Raw genomic sequence first — 17,170 nt, 5'->3', positions numbered from 1 at the left:
TCCTCCATCTCCATCCAAACCTGTCCATCCTGGGGGGTCAGAGAGGCATCATGGGAAAATCCCTAGACTCTGTCCAGCCATCTGGGCGCCTGATTGTCTGATATTGTACTGGCAGTGAGTTTCTTTCTATTTCTGCCTCCATGACACGGGCTTGGAGCAGAGCCTAGATTCGGGTCTCAATCACTGTATCAGTCTCAATTTTTTTTTTTTTTTTTGTATATTTGAGTTCCACATAAAGTTTTGTTCGGAGAAAAAGGATTTTACTACTAAATGTGTTTGAAACCATTGAGTGAGGGGGTTTTCAAGGGCCTTTGAGCTCTAAGGTTGTGGAATTCTATGCTGTCCCATCTCTGCTCTGCTCAGCCTCCCATTTCCCTACCAGAGGTGGGGGTGGCAGATCTGGGGGTTTTAGTTCTCTGAAAATTCCTCCAGGTGCCTGAGCTCAGTGTTGGATGATCCCACAACCTCCAACCCAGTTCACCCCTGTCTGCATCCTGGCCCCCCAGCCCCACCTGTGTCTTCCAGCCTCATCACCCAGTCAGAGCTGCCACAGCCTCACTGCAGCTCCTACCCCAGCAACTTCAGGAAGGCCTTCCCGGATGGACGGCTTTCCCTGGGAGCCTCCTTTCCTTGAAGGCCACACCTCACAATGCAGTGTTGACTTTTCCGATGATACTTATTCCTTTCCAGTTATTTCGTTGTCAGTTTATCCCCCTGAGGGCACGGCCCAAGTGCTGTACTCTCCTAGGATTTCTTCAGGCCTCTAGCCCAGAGCGGGTACCCAGGGCAAAATTCTTTAAATGTTTGTTTGGGACACAAAAGGGAAGAAGCAGGCTGGAACTTCATCAGTTGTCTCTGTCATTAGAATCACCCGTGGAAGGGCAGCCGACCAGAGACACTCCCATTAAGAGAGAATTGTCTAGTATATAAACATTTGTATAAGAGGGTTCTGTTAATACAGTGAGGCTGGTAATATCTGCCCCATTTTACAGATAAGAATATTGAGGCTCTAGAGAGTGTCCCCCCAATCATATGGTTGGCAAGTAGCTAGCCAGCAATAAATCCTGGCCTGAAGTGGACTTTGATCTTTGACTTTCATCTGCTCCCATCTCTGAAAATGAACAGGAGATAGTGAAGCTCTGGGGTCAGAGAGACAGAGTGTCGATCATGTCTGGAGCCACTTATTAATTGGGTGACTTTGGGCAAGTCATAGCCTCTTGGACGTTGGTTTTCTCATCTATTAATTAGGTCCACCTTGCAGGGTTATTGTGAGGGTGAGTGAAACAATACGTGTAAAGGACCTGATACAGTGCTTTGTCCCTGAGTCCTTCGTAAGTGGTGAATATAATTATTTTTCAAACTTGATGTTCCAAGGAGAAGCACAGATAGTGAATTAGCCAAAATCCTCAGCTTGGCCTTCCAAGTCTTGCGTGAGATGGTAACTCATGCAACTTCTCTTCCAGTTTAATCTCACTTCTTTGGACAAGCCCCTCACAGAGACAGGGTATGGCAGTATGGACAGATGAGTGGTGGCCCACAGGGCTGGCCGTTGGCCACTAGGCTCTTGAGGGGGAGTCACAGTCCTTGGCTGTGGGAAATGGGGCTGGAGAGCTCACTCTGCACAATCTGCCTTGCTCCTTCTCTTCTCTTCTTCAGATGGATGCCTCCAGTTGCTGCGTCTCTTACCTCCCTGACACATTTTAGGTCCCTTTGCCTTTAAGTGCCTCTCCTGTAGCTAACTCTGGTCATTCCATACAAGATCCAGTAGTGAGACACTAAGTACAGGGATTTGGGGATCAGATGACCTGGGTTCAAAGCTTCTCTGCTGTATAATCATGCAACTTTGGGCAATTTCCTCCGAGCCTCACTTTTCTCATCTGTGAAAGGGTTGAATAATACAAAGCTCACAGAGATGAAATAAGAATTGAATAAACGAATGAATACAAACTCTTAGTGCAGTTCCTGGTGCAGAGAAACTATTAAATAAGTGGAACCCACTGTCAATGCTATTATTATTATTGGCCTTTGAATGTGTGGTACTCAGCCCTGAATGGGGACCCTTCAGAGGGCATTTTTCTTATCTGCAAGGTGGGATGGCCTTTGCTGGCTTAGACATCCTATGGCTCTATGTGCAGAGACCCTTTTTCATCAGGAGGAGTGACTGGCCCCCTCTTGAAACCTCAGATTCCTAGGAAGGAGGGGGCTCAGGTGGAGAGAGAATGTGGTCAAGTTCTACTTAGAGGGCAGTTCTTTCTGAATCTGGAGTCAGGCGTTTTCCTGCTGCACTCCCCCACCCCTCCATCCCCCTCCCTACCTCTGAGCCAGGCTTGTCTCCCTCATCCTCAGAATGGCTTCACCTTCTGCCCTGACTCAGGGCAACCACTTAGCTAGTGAGAGCGGACTCATTAGAGAAACAAACGGCTCTTTCCTGCGGCAGAGGGAGGATTAAGGTGATCAGAGCGCTCTCAGTAATGAAGACAAAGAAGATGAATTAGACTCTGAAGTGCTCACCGCCCCCTGAAACACTTAGGAGATTAAATGCCCGTGAGTCTTCCGGTAATGCTTCTGCCAGTGACGCCAGTGCTGTGCAGAGCCTCTTGGTCTCGGATCTGTATTTGTCCATCTCTGTTTGAACATATCAGGGAGAACCCCTCCATCATCCTAGCAAGCTGAGTCCACGGAATTTTTCCGACAGAAGCCTTGGTGGCCATGCCTGTCCTGTACCCACTCTGGGAGTGTGGACAGGGGTGAGGGCAGCCTTGGGCCTGGGCTGTTCTAGCCCCATCTGCTAATCTAGGCGAGCTGGATGTGGTCAGCCACCCAGAAACTCTCCCTGCCTTATGAGTCATCTGCGTGGCCCGTGTTTTCATCCCCAGCAAGTATTTTCTAGGGTCATGCTGCCCAGGGAACCTGGCTACACGTGTAACAATAGGGTTGGGGGAAAAGGGCTGCTCACCTCTGCCCTGCCTGTGGAGTGGTGACAACCTTGGGTGAAAGGGATGTGCTTATCTTGTCTAATCCACAGCAGAGACTTCCACTGAGCATGACTTTACAGCTTTCAGAAAGTAATTGCTTTCACAGAGGTGAAAGGTGATGGTGTATTCACTTCCCATGAAGACACATTGCTTGGCATTTTAGAATGTTCAGATTTTGTAGCATTTCTGAGACTTTTCTGTGAATACCAGGAGTCTATCAGAAATGCCAGTTAGTAGCAATTAAAATTTTGACTTACATTGCAAAAGCTCTCTATAGTTTATAAAGTCTTATCATATACATATATGACATAGTAGGAACAGTATAGACTTTGGGTTCACACAGATCTGAGTGAATATCCTGATTCTGCCATTTCCTAGCTGTGTGACCTCAGACAAACTGCTTAACCTCTCTGAGCCACAATTCCGTCGTCTGTGTAATAGGGATACTAATATTTCCTCCCTCCTTGTGTCATTATAGTGGTTAGATGGCATAATGCTCATAAAATAGTTAGAATCCAAGTGGATACTCAATAATGAACGGGCCAGGGGTCTCTCTGCTGATTAGCAAAAGACAGAGGCCAATCCATCTGAGTTTTGATATTGATACATTTGACCCTACACTGGCTCCAGCCATAGGAGCCCCTGTTACAGGGGGACTGACCTATCCAGAAGGCGTGTATGTTACTGAGCAAACACACAAGACAGGGTTGCTTTCAGTACTGGATCTTGTTGAAGTCAATCCTTGGTTGGCCGCTTCTGAAGAAGAGGCCAAGTCTATAGCTGGCCTGGCAGTGGATGTGATTGCTTCAAGTTTTGGTCAGACAAGGGAGGGAGGGCACACTGTCTATGACCTACTTCCCACTGTGTGAGAGAGAGAGGGAGAGAGAAAGACAGAGAGAACATGTGACAGGACTATAAGCCACTAAATGGAGCGATGCATTTACTTGCGTATGAATATACGTGCATATATATATTCTGCCTATCTGGAGAGGCTTAGAGAAAACCAGGATCACAACACCCAGGTCTGATCTGTTCCAGAAACCCCTCCCTACGCAGCCAAGGGAAAACCAGGCCCACAGACAGTGGTCTGGCGTCTACATGCTCTCTAATACTGTGAGGCTGACACCCCATCTAGCAATTAAAGAACAATTCCAATTACAGTTCTATGAACTCTTGGCTTTTTGTCCTAATTTCCACACAGCATAAAAGCAATCATAACTTTTCATTAAATGTATGCGAGATTTTCTGTATTGTAAGTACTATCAGATCAGAGCTCCTGTCTCTGTTTGGGTATCCCAGGTACTCCTTACTTGTCTTTTTTTTTTTTAATTGAAGTATAGTTGATTTGCAATGTTGTGTTAGTTTCTGGTGCACAGTATAGTGATTCAGTTATTTATATGTATATATATAAGCTGTGCTACACAGTAGGACCTTGTTTATCTATTTTATATAAGCTTTTCAGTGGTATGGTCTTCAGTGTTCATGACATAGCAAAGGAAAGGGACAAGGGTAGGGTCAGCGTGTGATCAGGGCTGACTGCTGAGACATTGTAAAGGATGCAGACGAGCCTGAGGTTAGTTTGTGAAAAGTAAGCCTTTACAGAGTAAACCTTCTCGTCTACATATATACTGACACCAGAAGGCTTTGCTGACCTCCTTCTTACCACACAAGGGCATTTCTTTTTGAACCAGTGATATGAGATTTCCTGTTACTCTGGTTCCATTTGCTATTCGCCTCAGTTTTCCTAAGGTCTTTGGGAAGTCAGAGGAAAAATGATTTTAAAATGCCACAGAAAGTCATGAACACAGTTGGTTGGGTTCTCCCCTGGGAAAGGCTCCTCCCGCTCTGGGACCTTGCCTCTGTTGGGAGGGATCTCACATTGGCCACACATCTTGACAACATGAGGTGTTGCACTGGTTAGTACTTGACACAGTCTTTCAAGGCCAGGGTCCCTTTCAGGCTCTGTTGCCTGGGGGCAGAGTACATTCATTTTATAACACATACTCTCGGTGCTTGACAAAACATTAAGTCATGTAATGCTCGTAACAGTCTTATGAATTACCTTTAACTTCTGTAGAGGGCCAGCTAATGGCTCCTCCAAAGATGCCCGTGTCCTAATCCCTCAAACCTGTGAATAGGCTACCTTACATGGCAAAAGGGATGTTCTTCAGATGTGATTAAATTAAAGATCATGGTACAGGGTTATTATCCTGTATTAGACATGTGGGCCCAATGTAACCAGAGCGATTCTTATAAGTAGGAGGCAGACAGCTCAGAGTCAGAGTGTGAGATGTGATTAAGGAAGCAGCGGTCAGAGCGATGGTGGTGGGGGTGGCAGGAGCCAAGGAGTGTGAGCAGCTTCTAGACACTGGAAAAGGCAAGGACATGGACTCTCCCCTCGAGCCCCTAGAAGGAATGCAGCTCTGTCAATGCCTTGATTTTAGCTCCATAAGACTCATTGTGGACTTCTGACCTCCAGCACTGCAGGATAAAATGGTGTGGTTTTAAACCACTGAGTTTGTGGTAATTTGTTTTAGCAGCAACAGAAAACTAATATACCTTCATTAACCAGGGCACAGAAAGGTTGAGTACCACGGCCAAGATCCGATGGAAAATAAATGATAGGCTGGTCCTTGCACTTAGCCATTCCTCTACCCTGCCTCTTCCCTAGGGCCTCTCCCAAGGCTGATACCCTCTGTATTCACTAAATAGCTACAGAGGGACTAGTACCCTCTCACTCAGGAGGAACAGAACTTGATTAAAAATCATCAGACAGGAATGAACTCACCTGGGCCAGGGGAAAACTGTGCACCTGGCTCCTGTACTCTGTCCCCTGACAGCATTGCTAGCTTGTAGCTAACAAGGTAACCCAGTTGTCCCTAAAACCCCAGGCCCAGGTCTGACTGAGGAGCAACGTTGATCTCCCCTTCCCTCTACATCATGGTACACACAAGGATGTTTCAGAAGGGGGACTCAAAGCAGGGCATAATTAGCATTTATTCAAATTGTGCCTAATTGAATACTTCATCTGCACCTCAGAAGACCACATGGGGTACAGGTTCTGTAAAGAGGAAGTAATTTTCATTAACAGGATCTAAATTAGTCTGACACAAAGACCTACCTGTGCCTGTGGCACAGCTAATAATTGTGTAATGAACTTGATGTTGCAAAGATTTCCTTTTTTATTTTGCCTTTCCTTCCTTCGTTCCTTCCTTCCTTCCTTCTTTCCTTCTTTCCTTCCTTCTTTCCTTCTTTCCTTCCTTCCTTCTCTTTTCATTTTGTATGTCAAGCAGGCGTCTTTATTCAGAGGCCGGGCTGGTGATGGTTGGAGGGGAGTGGCCCCTGTGCTCACAGCCCAGAGAAGACCAAATAAACTGCAGCCTGACAGAGTCTTGGCCTTGTGAATCCTTCCTCGTAAGACTCTGTCCTTTATGCCCCTTGAGAACATTCTGTATTTTGACTGCTTCTTCACGCTCATATTTTTCTTCTAACTCCTTCCACTCAGCCCTAAACACTCACAATCCTAAAACAGAGGGGAGAAAAGAGCTTCTAAGGACTAAATCTCCTTTAGTCCTATTATCTTTCTAAAATGCAAATAGGAGCTTGTCACTCCCCTCATAAAACACCTGGTGGTACAGAGTGGCCTTCAGGATGAAGCCTTGAGGGTATCTCCTGTCCCTCCCCTGCCCAGCCACCTATCACGCTCACCCGCCCAGCCCTGGACCAGGTCTGAACTGGAAAGGACAGCAGCCTAAGAAGGCATGTCCCTTTCCAGCATGTGTTTAGTGGGGAAGGGAGGAGATAAAGATTCTAATAATGTGGCAAACTTTTTTCCTTTCTATTTAAAAGAAGAGATTTTTTGTGTGTATTTATTATCCAGCATAGTATACCAATATTGAACAAACTAAAATCTAGAGAATACACTCTGTTGGTAAACATCACGTTGCTGCGTATGATTTAGCTGCCTGACCTGTCCTCAGGGGACTGTCATCTGCTGACTGAGGTCGGGGCATGGCCTAGGGTTCTAAAGTGTGACAGGCTTTGAAGGAGCCTTTCAAGAGAGAGAAACCTGCACCACGGAAAAGTGTTATTTTATTTTAATTTCTCTTAATTACTACTTGAGAGTGCTGTCCACTTCTACGAAAGTGGGTGGATTTTCATTTTGCTAAAATGTGTGTCAGGAGCAGTGTCATGGGTGTCATCTGGGTTCACAGGTGCCACATTTCCAATATATCCCGTGGTGTTTGGCACCCTGAAGAACTGGGGGTCTGCAGCGGGTCCCTTGCTGGCTCATTCCTTAATCTAGTTTTATGCCGTGAGTTTTCTGTGCAACCTTGACTATGCCAGGGGGTGGGGAAGGGGTGGCCTCTTGGCTGCCAGCCCACAAGATTGTAGCCACGGCTCACTGTCCACCTGATGTCACCACCCCTTTCCGGCAGGCAGAGCCCCTCAGTGATGACTGATACATGAGGCCTGTGGGCCACAGACCTCTGAGTACAGCTGAGCATGAGCTCTCATCAGATTCCACATCAGACCTGAAGCCTGCGGTGTGATGCTGCCTTTAGTTTCCTCGTCATGATCTCTCTCTTAACCTTAGTCTCCATTCATTTCAGGTTGAAAGTAGGTGGGGTTCAGTATCAGGCAAGGAGCTGGGATGGAGGGGATCTAATCCAGGGCAGGGGCTAGCCAGAAATCTGCCAGTTCTGTCTGCTTTTCAGGGCCTGAGGCCAAAGGGACCCTGTAGAAAGATGATGGAGGCTCCACCTTCCCCCAGGTGACCCTGTTCTCTCCAATGGTGTCCTGAGGCCTCTGGGGGCCATCCCAGGGCTACGTGCTGATGAATGGGCATCAGTCACTGGGAAAGCACATCTGGGTGGCAGAAGCCCATAAGGACGGAAGAAAATACCATGGAAGGATGGGCCAGATGGACTGTAAGGAGTCATGGGCTACAGGAAAACTTTATAGCCCCTGGCTCACCTGTCTGTACAAAGTACCTTTTGGCTCAGGTGTGCCCATTTTCTTAGCCTCTCAATTCTCTTTTCCAGATTGTGACCATCTTGGCAAACATGTCTGTCCTAGAGCAGTGTGCCTCTGACATCATTCAGGAGAACGGTATGTCTTTGTGTTTGTGTAAAGGCCCGTGTGTAGGCACGGACATTTGTGCACGTGGGTCTCCACACTTGCATGAGCGTGTGTGTGTGCTTATGTGGGCGACTGGGTCAATATGTAAATATTTGCTTCTGTGGGGCTTCAATGCTAGTGGGAGGCAGACACTGAAAAAGAAGATTTAGAATGTCAGGTGCAAAAAATAAAACAAGGAAGGAGATAAAGTGAATTCGAGGTAGAAGTGTGGCAGTTTACTATTTTAACTAGGGAGATGAAGAGAAGACAGAGATTTCATTATGATTCTAAAAGCAAAAGTCTATTCCTACAGAGGATATGTTCCAACTTTAAACCATTCCCATCACATTGGATTTGGCCTCAGGAGAAAGTGGAAGTGCCTGGGAAGGGAGCAGGGTAGGGGAGTAGGTCAGGGCCAGCTGGATCCCTTGATGCCTTGCCTGAGAGCATCTCTTTCCTCCTGCTCCCACCTTGTGCTGAGGGCATCACCAGGGTCCAGGTGAGATGGGCCAGGTTTCATTGGCCTGGAAGCTAATCATAGCAGCCTCCACTGGGGGACAGGTTGGTTGCCTTGCAGCTGGGAATGAAATGGCAAGGGCTTCCCATGACTGAGAAATAAGGGAGCAATTAGTAAGGTTGGAAACCAAAGACGCTAATGTGAGTGAGCTGGGAGCCCGGGCAGCTGCCTCTGCTCTTGTTAAGCCCTCTTCTCCCAGGTTGCTCTGCTGCTCTGACAGACATACACATTCCCTACCTCCCATTGCTCTATTAGTAATCGAATGACATCATTTTGTGTTAATTTTATGTGATTGGGCTAATAATGAAAAACTTTACTGAGCCAGCTGAGACTGAGAGGCTGAGGGGTATCATTTGGGATCTATTCCTTCAGCGCCCAGAGCCTTTGCTTAAGGTGGTCAGTGGGAGTGTTTTAGAGGATCCTGCATTTACTGTGTGTTCAGCAGAGCACCAGGTATGCAGTCAAAGCTCAGTAATAGCATGAAAAAAATTTAAAAGGGTGTCCTCCAGATGTCCCTTCCAAGTGGAGTGACTTGGTACGTGGAATCAGAGACACCCCCAGGGCAGAAGGAGTGGGAAAGGTGGGCTTGCCCAGGTTCCTCCTGTGGTTGAGACCCCCGAGTCGTCCTGACAGCCTTTGCTTGAGCCTGTGGCCATCCAACCGGCTGGCCCCAGAGGACATCTCCCTGGTGGCGTGGCACCAGCTCTTCATCACTTTCCACCCAGGGGTCCAGCTTATCCTGGGCATGCTATCTGAGAAGCCAAGGTCTGGGACCCCCGCCGAGGTGGCGGCCTGCGAGCGAGTCCAGCAGAAGGCTGCGGTGACCCTGGCCCGTCTCAGCCGAGACCCAGATGTGGCACGTGAGGCCGTGCGGCTGAGCTGTAAGTGGTGCTGGTGGTGGCAGGGAGTGGGGGACCTGGGATAGGAGCAGCCGTGATTTCATGGTGGCCGTGGTGATGGAGGACTCAGCAGGGCTGGCTGTGCTGGGAAATGCTGGCATGGGAGCCTGCGGCGCAGCCCCGACTTAGCTTCCTTTCACCTGGGGCTGAAGCGAGAGAGAGGAGACGAGAGAGGTTTAAGTTGGCCAGAAGGGTGACTCTCCTGCCAGCTTCCTGTTAATGAGGACCCTGTTCCTTCACTTACTCATTCATTTCTTCACTTATTCACTTATCCGCTTACTCATGTGCTTCCTTATTCACTCATTTGTTCACACATTCATTCATTCATCCTTTGGTTTATTCCTTCATTAACTCATTTATTGCTTCATTTATCCACCATTAAGTCATTTATTAATTCACTCATTAAATCACTCATTTATTCAGTTAGTCACTTATTTACCCAACAGATGTTTTCAGAGCACCCACTCTTTGCTAGGCTAGGTGTTCTGCTAGGTGTTCTGAGTGCTGGGCATATACACTGATTATAGCAGCGTCCTGACCACAGCGGCTTCCAGCCTAAGGGTGGTGGCAGCAATGGAAAGAAAAAATTGCGCTTGAATATCACAGAGCGACACTCAAAGCATGTCCAGCATACAGAGAAGTAGCCCTTGTTTATCTGGGTGGGTCAGAGAATGTTTAACAAGGAGGAGACTCTTCAGCTGTGGTCTGAGGTGTTATTTGGGTATGAGGGCCAAGGAAGGACGCCAGGTCGAGGCAGGAGAATAAGCCTGGCGGTGTCGCCGACCATCCAGGCATTCGGAGGGCAGCAGGAGGTGGTCCTGGGGCAGCAGAGGTTCCACTTCATAATGCCTTCATGGTGGATAAACATACAGACTCTGTCTGCACATCTTTTATTACTATTTTATAATGAGTTTTTTTCCTCCATTGTGGTTGTTTTCAGCGTTTAAAAAAGAGTCAATTTGCATGGAAAAGCAAAGTCATTTATTTCACTTTCCACTGTAAAGGCTTAGGAAACATTCATCTACCCAAACTGTAGTCTTCTACAATTTTAGCTGCAATATATTTTCTGACCCATAATGGGCAATTGAGGGAAAAAAAGGTACTGGGAAGTTCCCCTGATAAAGATATAAATATTAAATGTAGCACTGAATTAACATTGGAGGTGCCTGCACAGGAAGTTCTTTCTCAGAAAGACCTGCAGTGTCCTCTGCGCTCACACCTCTGTCCTGCAGCTGAGCTCCGTCCTGGCCAGGGTTCTGGCACTTAGAGGTTTGGTTTTGATGCTCTGGCTCATCCTGGCCCTGACAGGGTCTGTTCACAGCTGAGAGAGCAGAAAGTCTCCCCAACAAGCTCCTCAGTGGAGGTGGGGGAGTTCAGCCCCTTTCCCTGCCAACTGTTGGCCACCTGTCTCCACGGGGCCCCATGCAGAGGGCTGAGTGTGACAGACGGGGGCACCTCTGGGTCAGGCCCAGCCAGCCCCATCCCAACCCCCGTGTCTCACGCAGGTATGTCCCGCCTCATCGAACTCTGCCGCTCGCCCTCAGAGAGGAACAGCAGTGACGCGGTACTGGTGGCCTGCCTGGTGAGTTCTCAGTCCTGCCCCAGCTTCCTTCCTGGGCTTTGGGGTTGCAGACCAGGGGCCAGGAGAACAGGCTGTGTCACGGTGGGCTTGGGTAAGCCAGGCAACTTCTCTGGGTTTCCACTGTTCTCTTTAAAGTGGTGATAAGAGTAATACTTGTTCCATTTTATTCATAAAATTATGATGAAAGTTAAATGAGGTCATATGTATGAAAGGCAGAGGTCCAGGGAACCCCCATTACCACATTTTTAGTAACTTTTGAGGTTCTGGGGGATCTTCACGGCAGGTCAAGACCAGAGTGGCCAGCTGGCAGGATGCTGGGTGATGTTAGTGATGGCGTGGGAGCTAGGCTGTGATGTCTTCTGCCTGTCTTCTTCTGTGAGAAAGCTTTCCCTCCTTGGATGGAGCCCCTCTGCTGGTGCTCTTCCAGCTTTGCCACTCCCTCCTCCTTTGTGGAGTAGGAGAGGACAGGACAGGTAGTATTCAGCCAGCCCCCAGGATCGTCACCCTGAACCTAGCACATCCCAGGAGGTCCCCACCCAACTTCTTGATGCTTGAGTCCACTGTGGAAATACTGACAGCACCAGAGAGGAATGCAGGCCTTGTTTCTATACCTCTCCCTACTGGGTTGTACCAAAGCCCAAAGCAGGGCAGCTTCTAGTTAGGAGCATGGAGGAGCAGGAGAGCCATTGTACAGACAGGCCATCTGACTTCCAGAGGGGGTGCCAAGTCCTGATGGGTCCTCAAGGACCATGAGGGAGAAGCGATAGAACTAGAGGGCCTTCAAGCTGTTTCACCATAAAGCCCCTCCTCACCCTGTCCTTTTTCTGAAAACTGAGCTCATCCCATTTCTGGGCACTCCTGACGGGTATTGTGCGGTGGTGGAAACAGCACGCCTTACAGTCAGACCCACCTGTCTTGATTTTGCCATTAATGAGCTGCATGCCATTAGGCTGGCCACTAAGTGCTGTAAATTGTATTCAATGAATATTTGCTCAGTGATTCCACGGGCCATGTACTCTTCTAAGCTTTTGGGATACAACTGTGGGGAAAAAAGACAAAAATCTCAGCTCTGTTGGGGCTTTTGTTCTGCTACATGCAGAACAGCTTTCACGATTTTTCTGTGTTTGGCAATCTGGTGAGGCTATGGACCCCTTCTCAGTATTAGGTTTTAAATGTACAAAATAAAATATGCAAAATTAGAAGGGAAACAATCATATTAAAATAATTATTAGACTATTTAAACAAATGGTGTGTGTATGTATACACACACACACACACACATACACACACACACACATACTTTTAAATTAACACATTAAATGAAAGCTAGCAAGGAGTCTTGACTAGCAATGAGCGTAAGTGATATTTGACAGAACTCCAAAAGCTGTAATGGGATGTGAAAGTGTCTGATTTCTATGGACGAGCAAGTAGTAGGCATCGCGGAGACTTCCTGTTTTGTTGCTACATTCGTAACCGAGGACAGGGTATTTCAAGGGCAGTAAATATAAAGATGTATTTTTTTCCCCTGGAAGTTCACAGACCTTAATTCCATCTGGTCTAGTGAGTAAAATGGAGAGAGTTAATTCCTGGCAAATACATAATCATTGACCCCAACTACCGTATCGTCACAACGCGGGCAGCCAGCAACTGCGCGTCACTGAAGAGGCCTGAGGAAGTGCTGAGAAACGATAAAACTCCATTCAGATGTGCAGGCTTGTTATGATTCCTTTTCCATTTTTATTATTAGTTTGAAGGCAAGCATACAGAAGGGCTTGGCCTCTATCTTCAATCACTTGAAGGACTTACCGGTAGAAAAGGGATTAAATTTCTCCTTGTGGAAGGGGTGTTGGAGGCCGAAGAGAGGCCCTCCCTCCTGAACCCATCCTTCGTGTGGCTGCCAGGCTGACTCTCCTCAGGACAGCTTGCAATCATGACCCGTCCATAAGCCATCCTTCCCTGGTTCCCCTTGCTGATGACCCCATGTGCTCAGTCCTTCACAGCCTGGCTCTGACCCAGCTGCGGTCTGAAGGCTTCCCACTGCCTCCAGGCCCTGTCCTGCTGGGCTCGGTCAGAGGGCTTGAGCCGCCTGGACACTGTGCCTTGGCCCTTGTTGCGAGCAAATGCTCTCTCAGTACCTCGATCAGCACCTCCTTCAAGGCTCAGATCAAAATCCCTCTCCTCCTTGAGGCTTCCTGGGAGCTCTCTGTGGCCCAGAGACAGGGAGTCCTCAGTCTGCACCCGGGCCTGCCTGCTTGGACTTTGTTTTCCCCGTAGGAGGCAGCTTGTGTTATCCTGTGTTCTAGGTGTTTTTAAGGGAGGCTCTTGGAATTCAGACACACGCCTGCTAATGCTGCAGGTCTTGACTTCTTGACCAGACCAGCCTGTTTCCAGCCATGCTTTCTTGCTGCCACATCTTGTGGCTCTGGTCGTGCTACCTTGGCTCATGGGAGAGGATCTGTATTTCTCCTCCTCTACCCTGGAACTTTCTCCGGGTCTCGTATCTCCCTAGGACCTTGGTGACTGTTTCTTGCCTCACTGAGGGACTGATAGACTTGTTTCCTTGCCCCCAGTCATCAGTGTTGGTGGGTGTTTGTGGTTTGGCTCCCAGAGGGGGCTTCACACTTGAGTGCGGCCCCCTGGCTGGTGAGGTGGGAGCCGCTTGGAGCCAGGGCTGGTGACGGAGTTGGAGGCTCCCTCTCCTGCCCCTCCCCAATCCTTCTTCCTGGTTTCGAAGGCTCTCTTCAGGTGACGGGAGGACATTTCAATTATCATCTCCCAGTCTGGGAAAGTGGCAGCGCGGACTGCCTCTCGCAAATGGAATTGATTTTTCCTTAATGAAACAGCTGTCAGTGGGCCGCTGGGCTTGTTTAATACTTGGGGGTTTGCAGACTGTCGGGGAATGAGATCCTGGCAAGACTGGCTGTTAACCCTCTGAGGAAAGCAGAGGCCAAGAAAAAGGCTTCAGAAGGGTGAAGGTTCCTTTGAGGACCTGGATTCTGAGGAGAGGGTGCCCTGAAATCATTTGGTTCATGTCCTGCGTACTTTCTGGGGACCCTGGGGAGATGAGGGTATCCATTTGCCTGTGTGGGTGTGCGGGTTTTTTTCCCCCTCTGTTTCTAGTTCTCTCTCTTGTGTTTTGTTTTTGCTTTTCTCTCCTTCTAGAGGTTGCCTCCTCCCTTAGGGGTGTCTCTCTCTCCTTCTCTCCCCTCCCCCTTCTTTTTACCCACCTCAGTCCTCCTTCCCTTCCTCTACTCCCTCTTCATCTCCAACCTCCCTCCTGTTACCTCCAGCATGCGCTCGCTCTTTCTCGGACACTGTCTCTTTCTCTCTCCAGCTCCCTGTCCTGCTTGGTCTCTCTTCTTCCCCAAGTCCATCCCTGCCTCTGTTTTAATAGTTCCTTCTTGTTCTGTTCTTCTGATGTTGTCTCTTTTCTCTCTCTCTGCTATTTTCTTATTCTATCTCATTTTCTCTTTTCATGGCTCTATTTTCATGGGTCTATTTTCTACCTATTTCTTTGTTTCTCTTTTTCCTTCCCTCCCTCTTGCTTTATATTTAGCCCTGATGATGTAAAATACATTGATGGGCTCATATTCTCCCATCTGATAAGGATCCCTGGTTCCATTTTTACCATGACAGCTCAATAGGGTTGTTTCTCCCAGTTGGAGCCAAGAGGAATCAGAAAGTACAATGGAGTTCAGCCTTTAACCCTTGGGGAAATCATGCCCCAGGAGAGGCAGGACACAGTAGTTAGAGACAGGCTCCTGGAGCCTCCTTCCTGCCATGAGAGTCTCAGACCTTGTTCATGTGCCAGAGATGCACGTCCCTTCTCCTTGATCCAGCTTGGACATGGCAGTGCCTGTTAGTCCAGCAAACAACTTAAGCCATCTTCCTTTTTCACCAACTTGGCAATTTCTCAGCAGTAGGTTACCTCTCATGTCTAGGTACTGAGCTGTATGGCTGCCTTGTACTCAACATAACCAAGTATTCTGGGCTTTCAGCATCCTGCCTGTGTGTGGGTAGGTATGAGGACCCTAGAGTTGGACTGCTGTGTGATCTTGGGAAGGCCACTTTCCCTCTCTGAGCCTTAGTCTACTTATTTCTGAGTTGAAGATCATGATACTTACCTTGCCGTATCCTGTAGGGATGAAATGAGATACTATGTATAGATACTCAGGAAGAGTTGGCATTCCTCCTTCTTTGCTTCTTCTGCCATGCTGGATCTTCCTCTCTTTGTTTCCCAGGGGAGGGGCATCCTTAAGATCCCACCTTGTTCCCTGCTGTGTACAGGCTAGAAAAGAGGGAAGGAATAAATATTCACTGAGTGCTTAGCATGCACTGCCTCAGTGCTCTAGGTAAGTGCACAGCTCACTTTTAGTTTCAGGTTACTCTAGCAGGAGAACCCCTAAGCACTTCATTTGTTCTTTTTTTCTTTCCAACAAACATTTATTGGGTCCTGTGATAAGCCCTGTTCTACCTACTGTGGAGACAGAGAAAAATAAAAGTCTCTACCCTTGGGGAGCTCAGAGTGTCGTGTGGGAGACAGAAGAGTGAGATGGTTGAGGTCAGCCCAGGGAGAGACTGTCTCTGCTTCACGGGATTAAGGAAGGCTTCACAGAGGAGGTAACAGTGGGCCAGGCCTTGTAGGATGAATGTAACTGCTGAAAGAGTGGGGAGGGGCTTCGCAGCATGGGGAAGAGCTGAGCAAGGGCACAAGGACAGAAAACAGGATAGTGGACTCAGGAAAGAGTTTAACCCTCAGTGTCTGGGGACCTGGGCAGTGGTTTCATTCTGTCTGAACCTCTTTCCTCTTCATCCACATCTTGGTGGCAGAATTTCCATCTCCTTTAACTTTATGACCTTCCTTCCTCTCTCTCTTTTCCCTCCTTCCCATCCCAAAATTGCTTCACTCAAAACCTTGTTGAATTTATGGATAAATTAAAAGTCCTTGCTGTTCTCAGGTTCCTCTAGGGACCTGGAAGCAAGAATATAATTCCACTGATGCTTTTGGCAGTTCAAGTCTCTAGGATAAACAAATTGTGAACTTAAATATGTCACTGAATTGACCCAATCCTTAAAATAATACATCTTTAGAACAACCAGTTTCCTAAGATGTCTGAAAAACCAAGATGGCAAGACCATTATTAAGATCATGAAGACTTTCAGATGATATCCACCACAGTGACCAAGCTACAAATGAAACCTGGTGACCACATGATAAGGTTGCTATGGTGACCAGGTGACCAAAAGGACCAGATCACTAAAGTGTCAAGGTGATGATCAGCCCGAGTTGGCTGGTAAATGAGCCACCTTCTGAAATACATCTCTCAGGGCAGTTGAGGGAAATACTTACACATAAGCAGGGCCCAATCTGATTTCTTCTGTTCTCTCCCCAGGCTGCTCTGCGGAGATTGGCCGGGGTCTGCCCTGAAGGCCTCCAGGACTCTGACTTCCAGCAGCTGGTTCAGCCCCGGCTTGTGGACTCTTTCTTACTCTGCAGCAACATGGAGGAGAGTTTTGTGTAGCAAGTGTGGGAGAGGAAAGGCTTTCGGCCTCATTCTCAACCCCCTCGTATATACCTGTGAATACACCTGCCTACACTCCAGCCCCCTCACCTCCCTATTTATACTTAATTTATTTTTTACGTGAAATGAACAGAAGGCTAAATATTCTAGCAACATCATCAGGCAGGCTGTGGTCCTTGGGAGTCTTTTTTGTTTTTATTTTTTGACTTCTGTGACTTTTCAGTTGCAGGTGTTGAAATGCATAATGGCTAACATGACAGGTTGTCATGGCGATTTCACTTCATCTTACTTTCTCTACTCTCACTATACAATCTTGCCTAATTTTTTAAAAAACTTGAGAACCAGAGTATTTTAGCTGCCCTGCAGTTTTTTTTGTTAAAGTTGGATTTGCTCTTTCTAAAAATTTTTAAATGAACTTCATAGTTGGACAGAATATACTAGAAGGATATTCTAGTTTTATTCTTTAATAAATAAAATCATATAAAATGTGTCTTGGATTCTCTGATTAAATTATGTCTTGGACTAACTTCTCACTTCCCAAGGTTTCATGCCAT

The 17,170-nt window shown here is 47.6% G+C and overlaps 1 protein-coding gene across 1 annotated transcript in view; it reads left to right on the top strand.

Annotated features, from left to right (window-relative positions):
- Positions 1-16,814, top strand: part of INSC (INSC spindle orientation adaptor protein) — a 62,868-nt gene extending 46,054 nt beyond the window's left edge. Inside the window, exons 9-12 of the mRNA XM_064491884.1 lie at positions 8,021-8,087; positions 9,339-9,494; positions 11,018-11,094; positions 16,488-16,814. Coding sequence (XP_064347954.1) covers positions 8,021-8,087; positions 9,339-9,494; positions 11,018-11,094; positions 16,488-16,616 — 429 coding nt within the window. The 3' untranslated portion in view covers positions 16,617-16,814. The remainder of the gene's footprint in view (positions 1-8,020; positions 8,088-9,338; positions 9,495-11,017; positions 11,095-16,487) is intronic.
- Positions 16,815-17,170: the final 356 nt, after the last annotated feature.

Source organism: Camelus dromedarius, chromosome 12, assembly GCF_036321535.1.
Source record: "Camelus dromedarius isolate mCamDro1 chromosome 12, mCamDro1.pat, whole genome shotgun sequence".
Taxonomy (NCBI): Eukaryota; Metazoa; Chordata; class Mammalia; order Artiodactyla; family Camelidae; genus Camelus; species Camelus dromedarius.
Note: the sequence above shows the minus strand (reverse complement) of the source record. Positions and strands in the feature narration are given on the sequence as shown.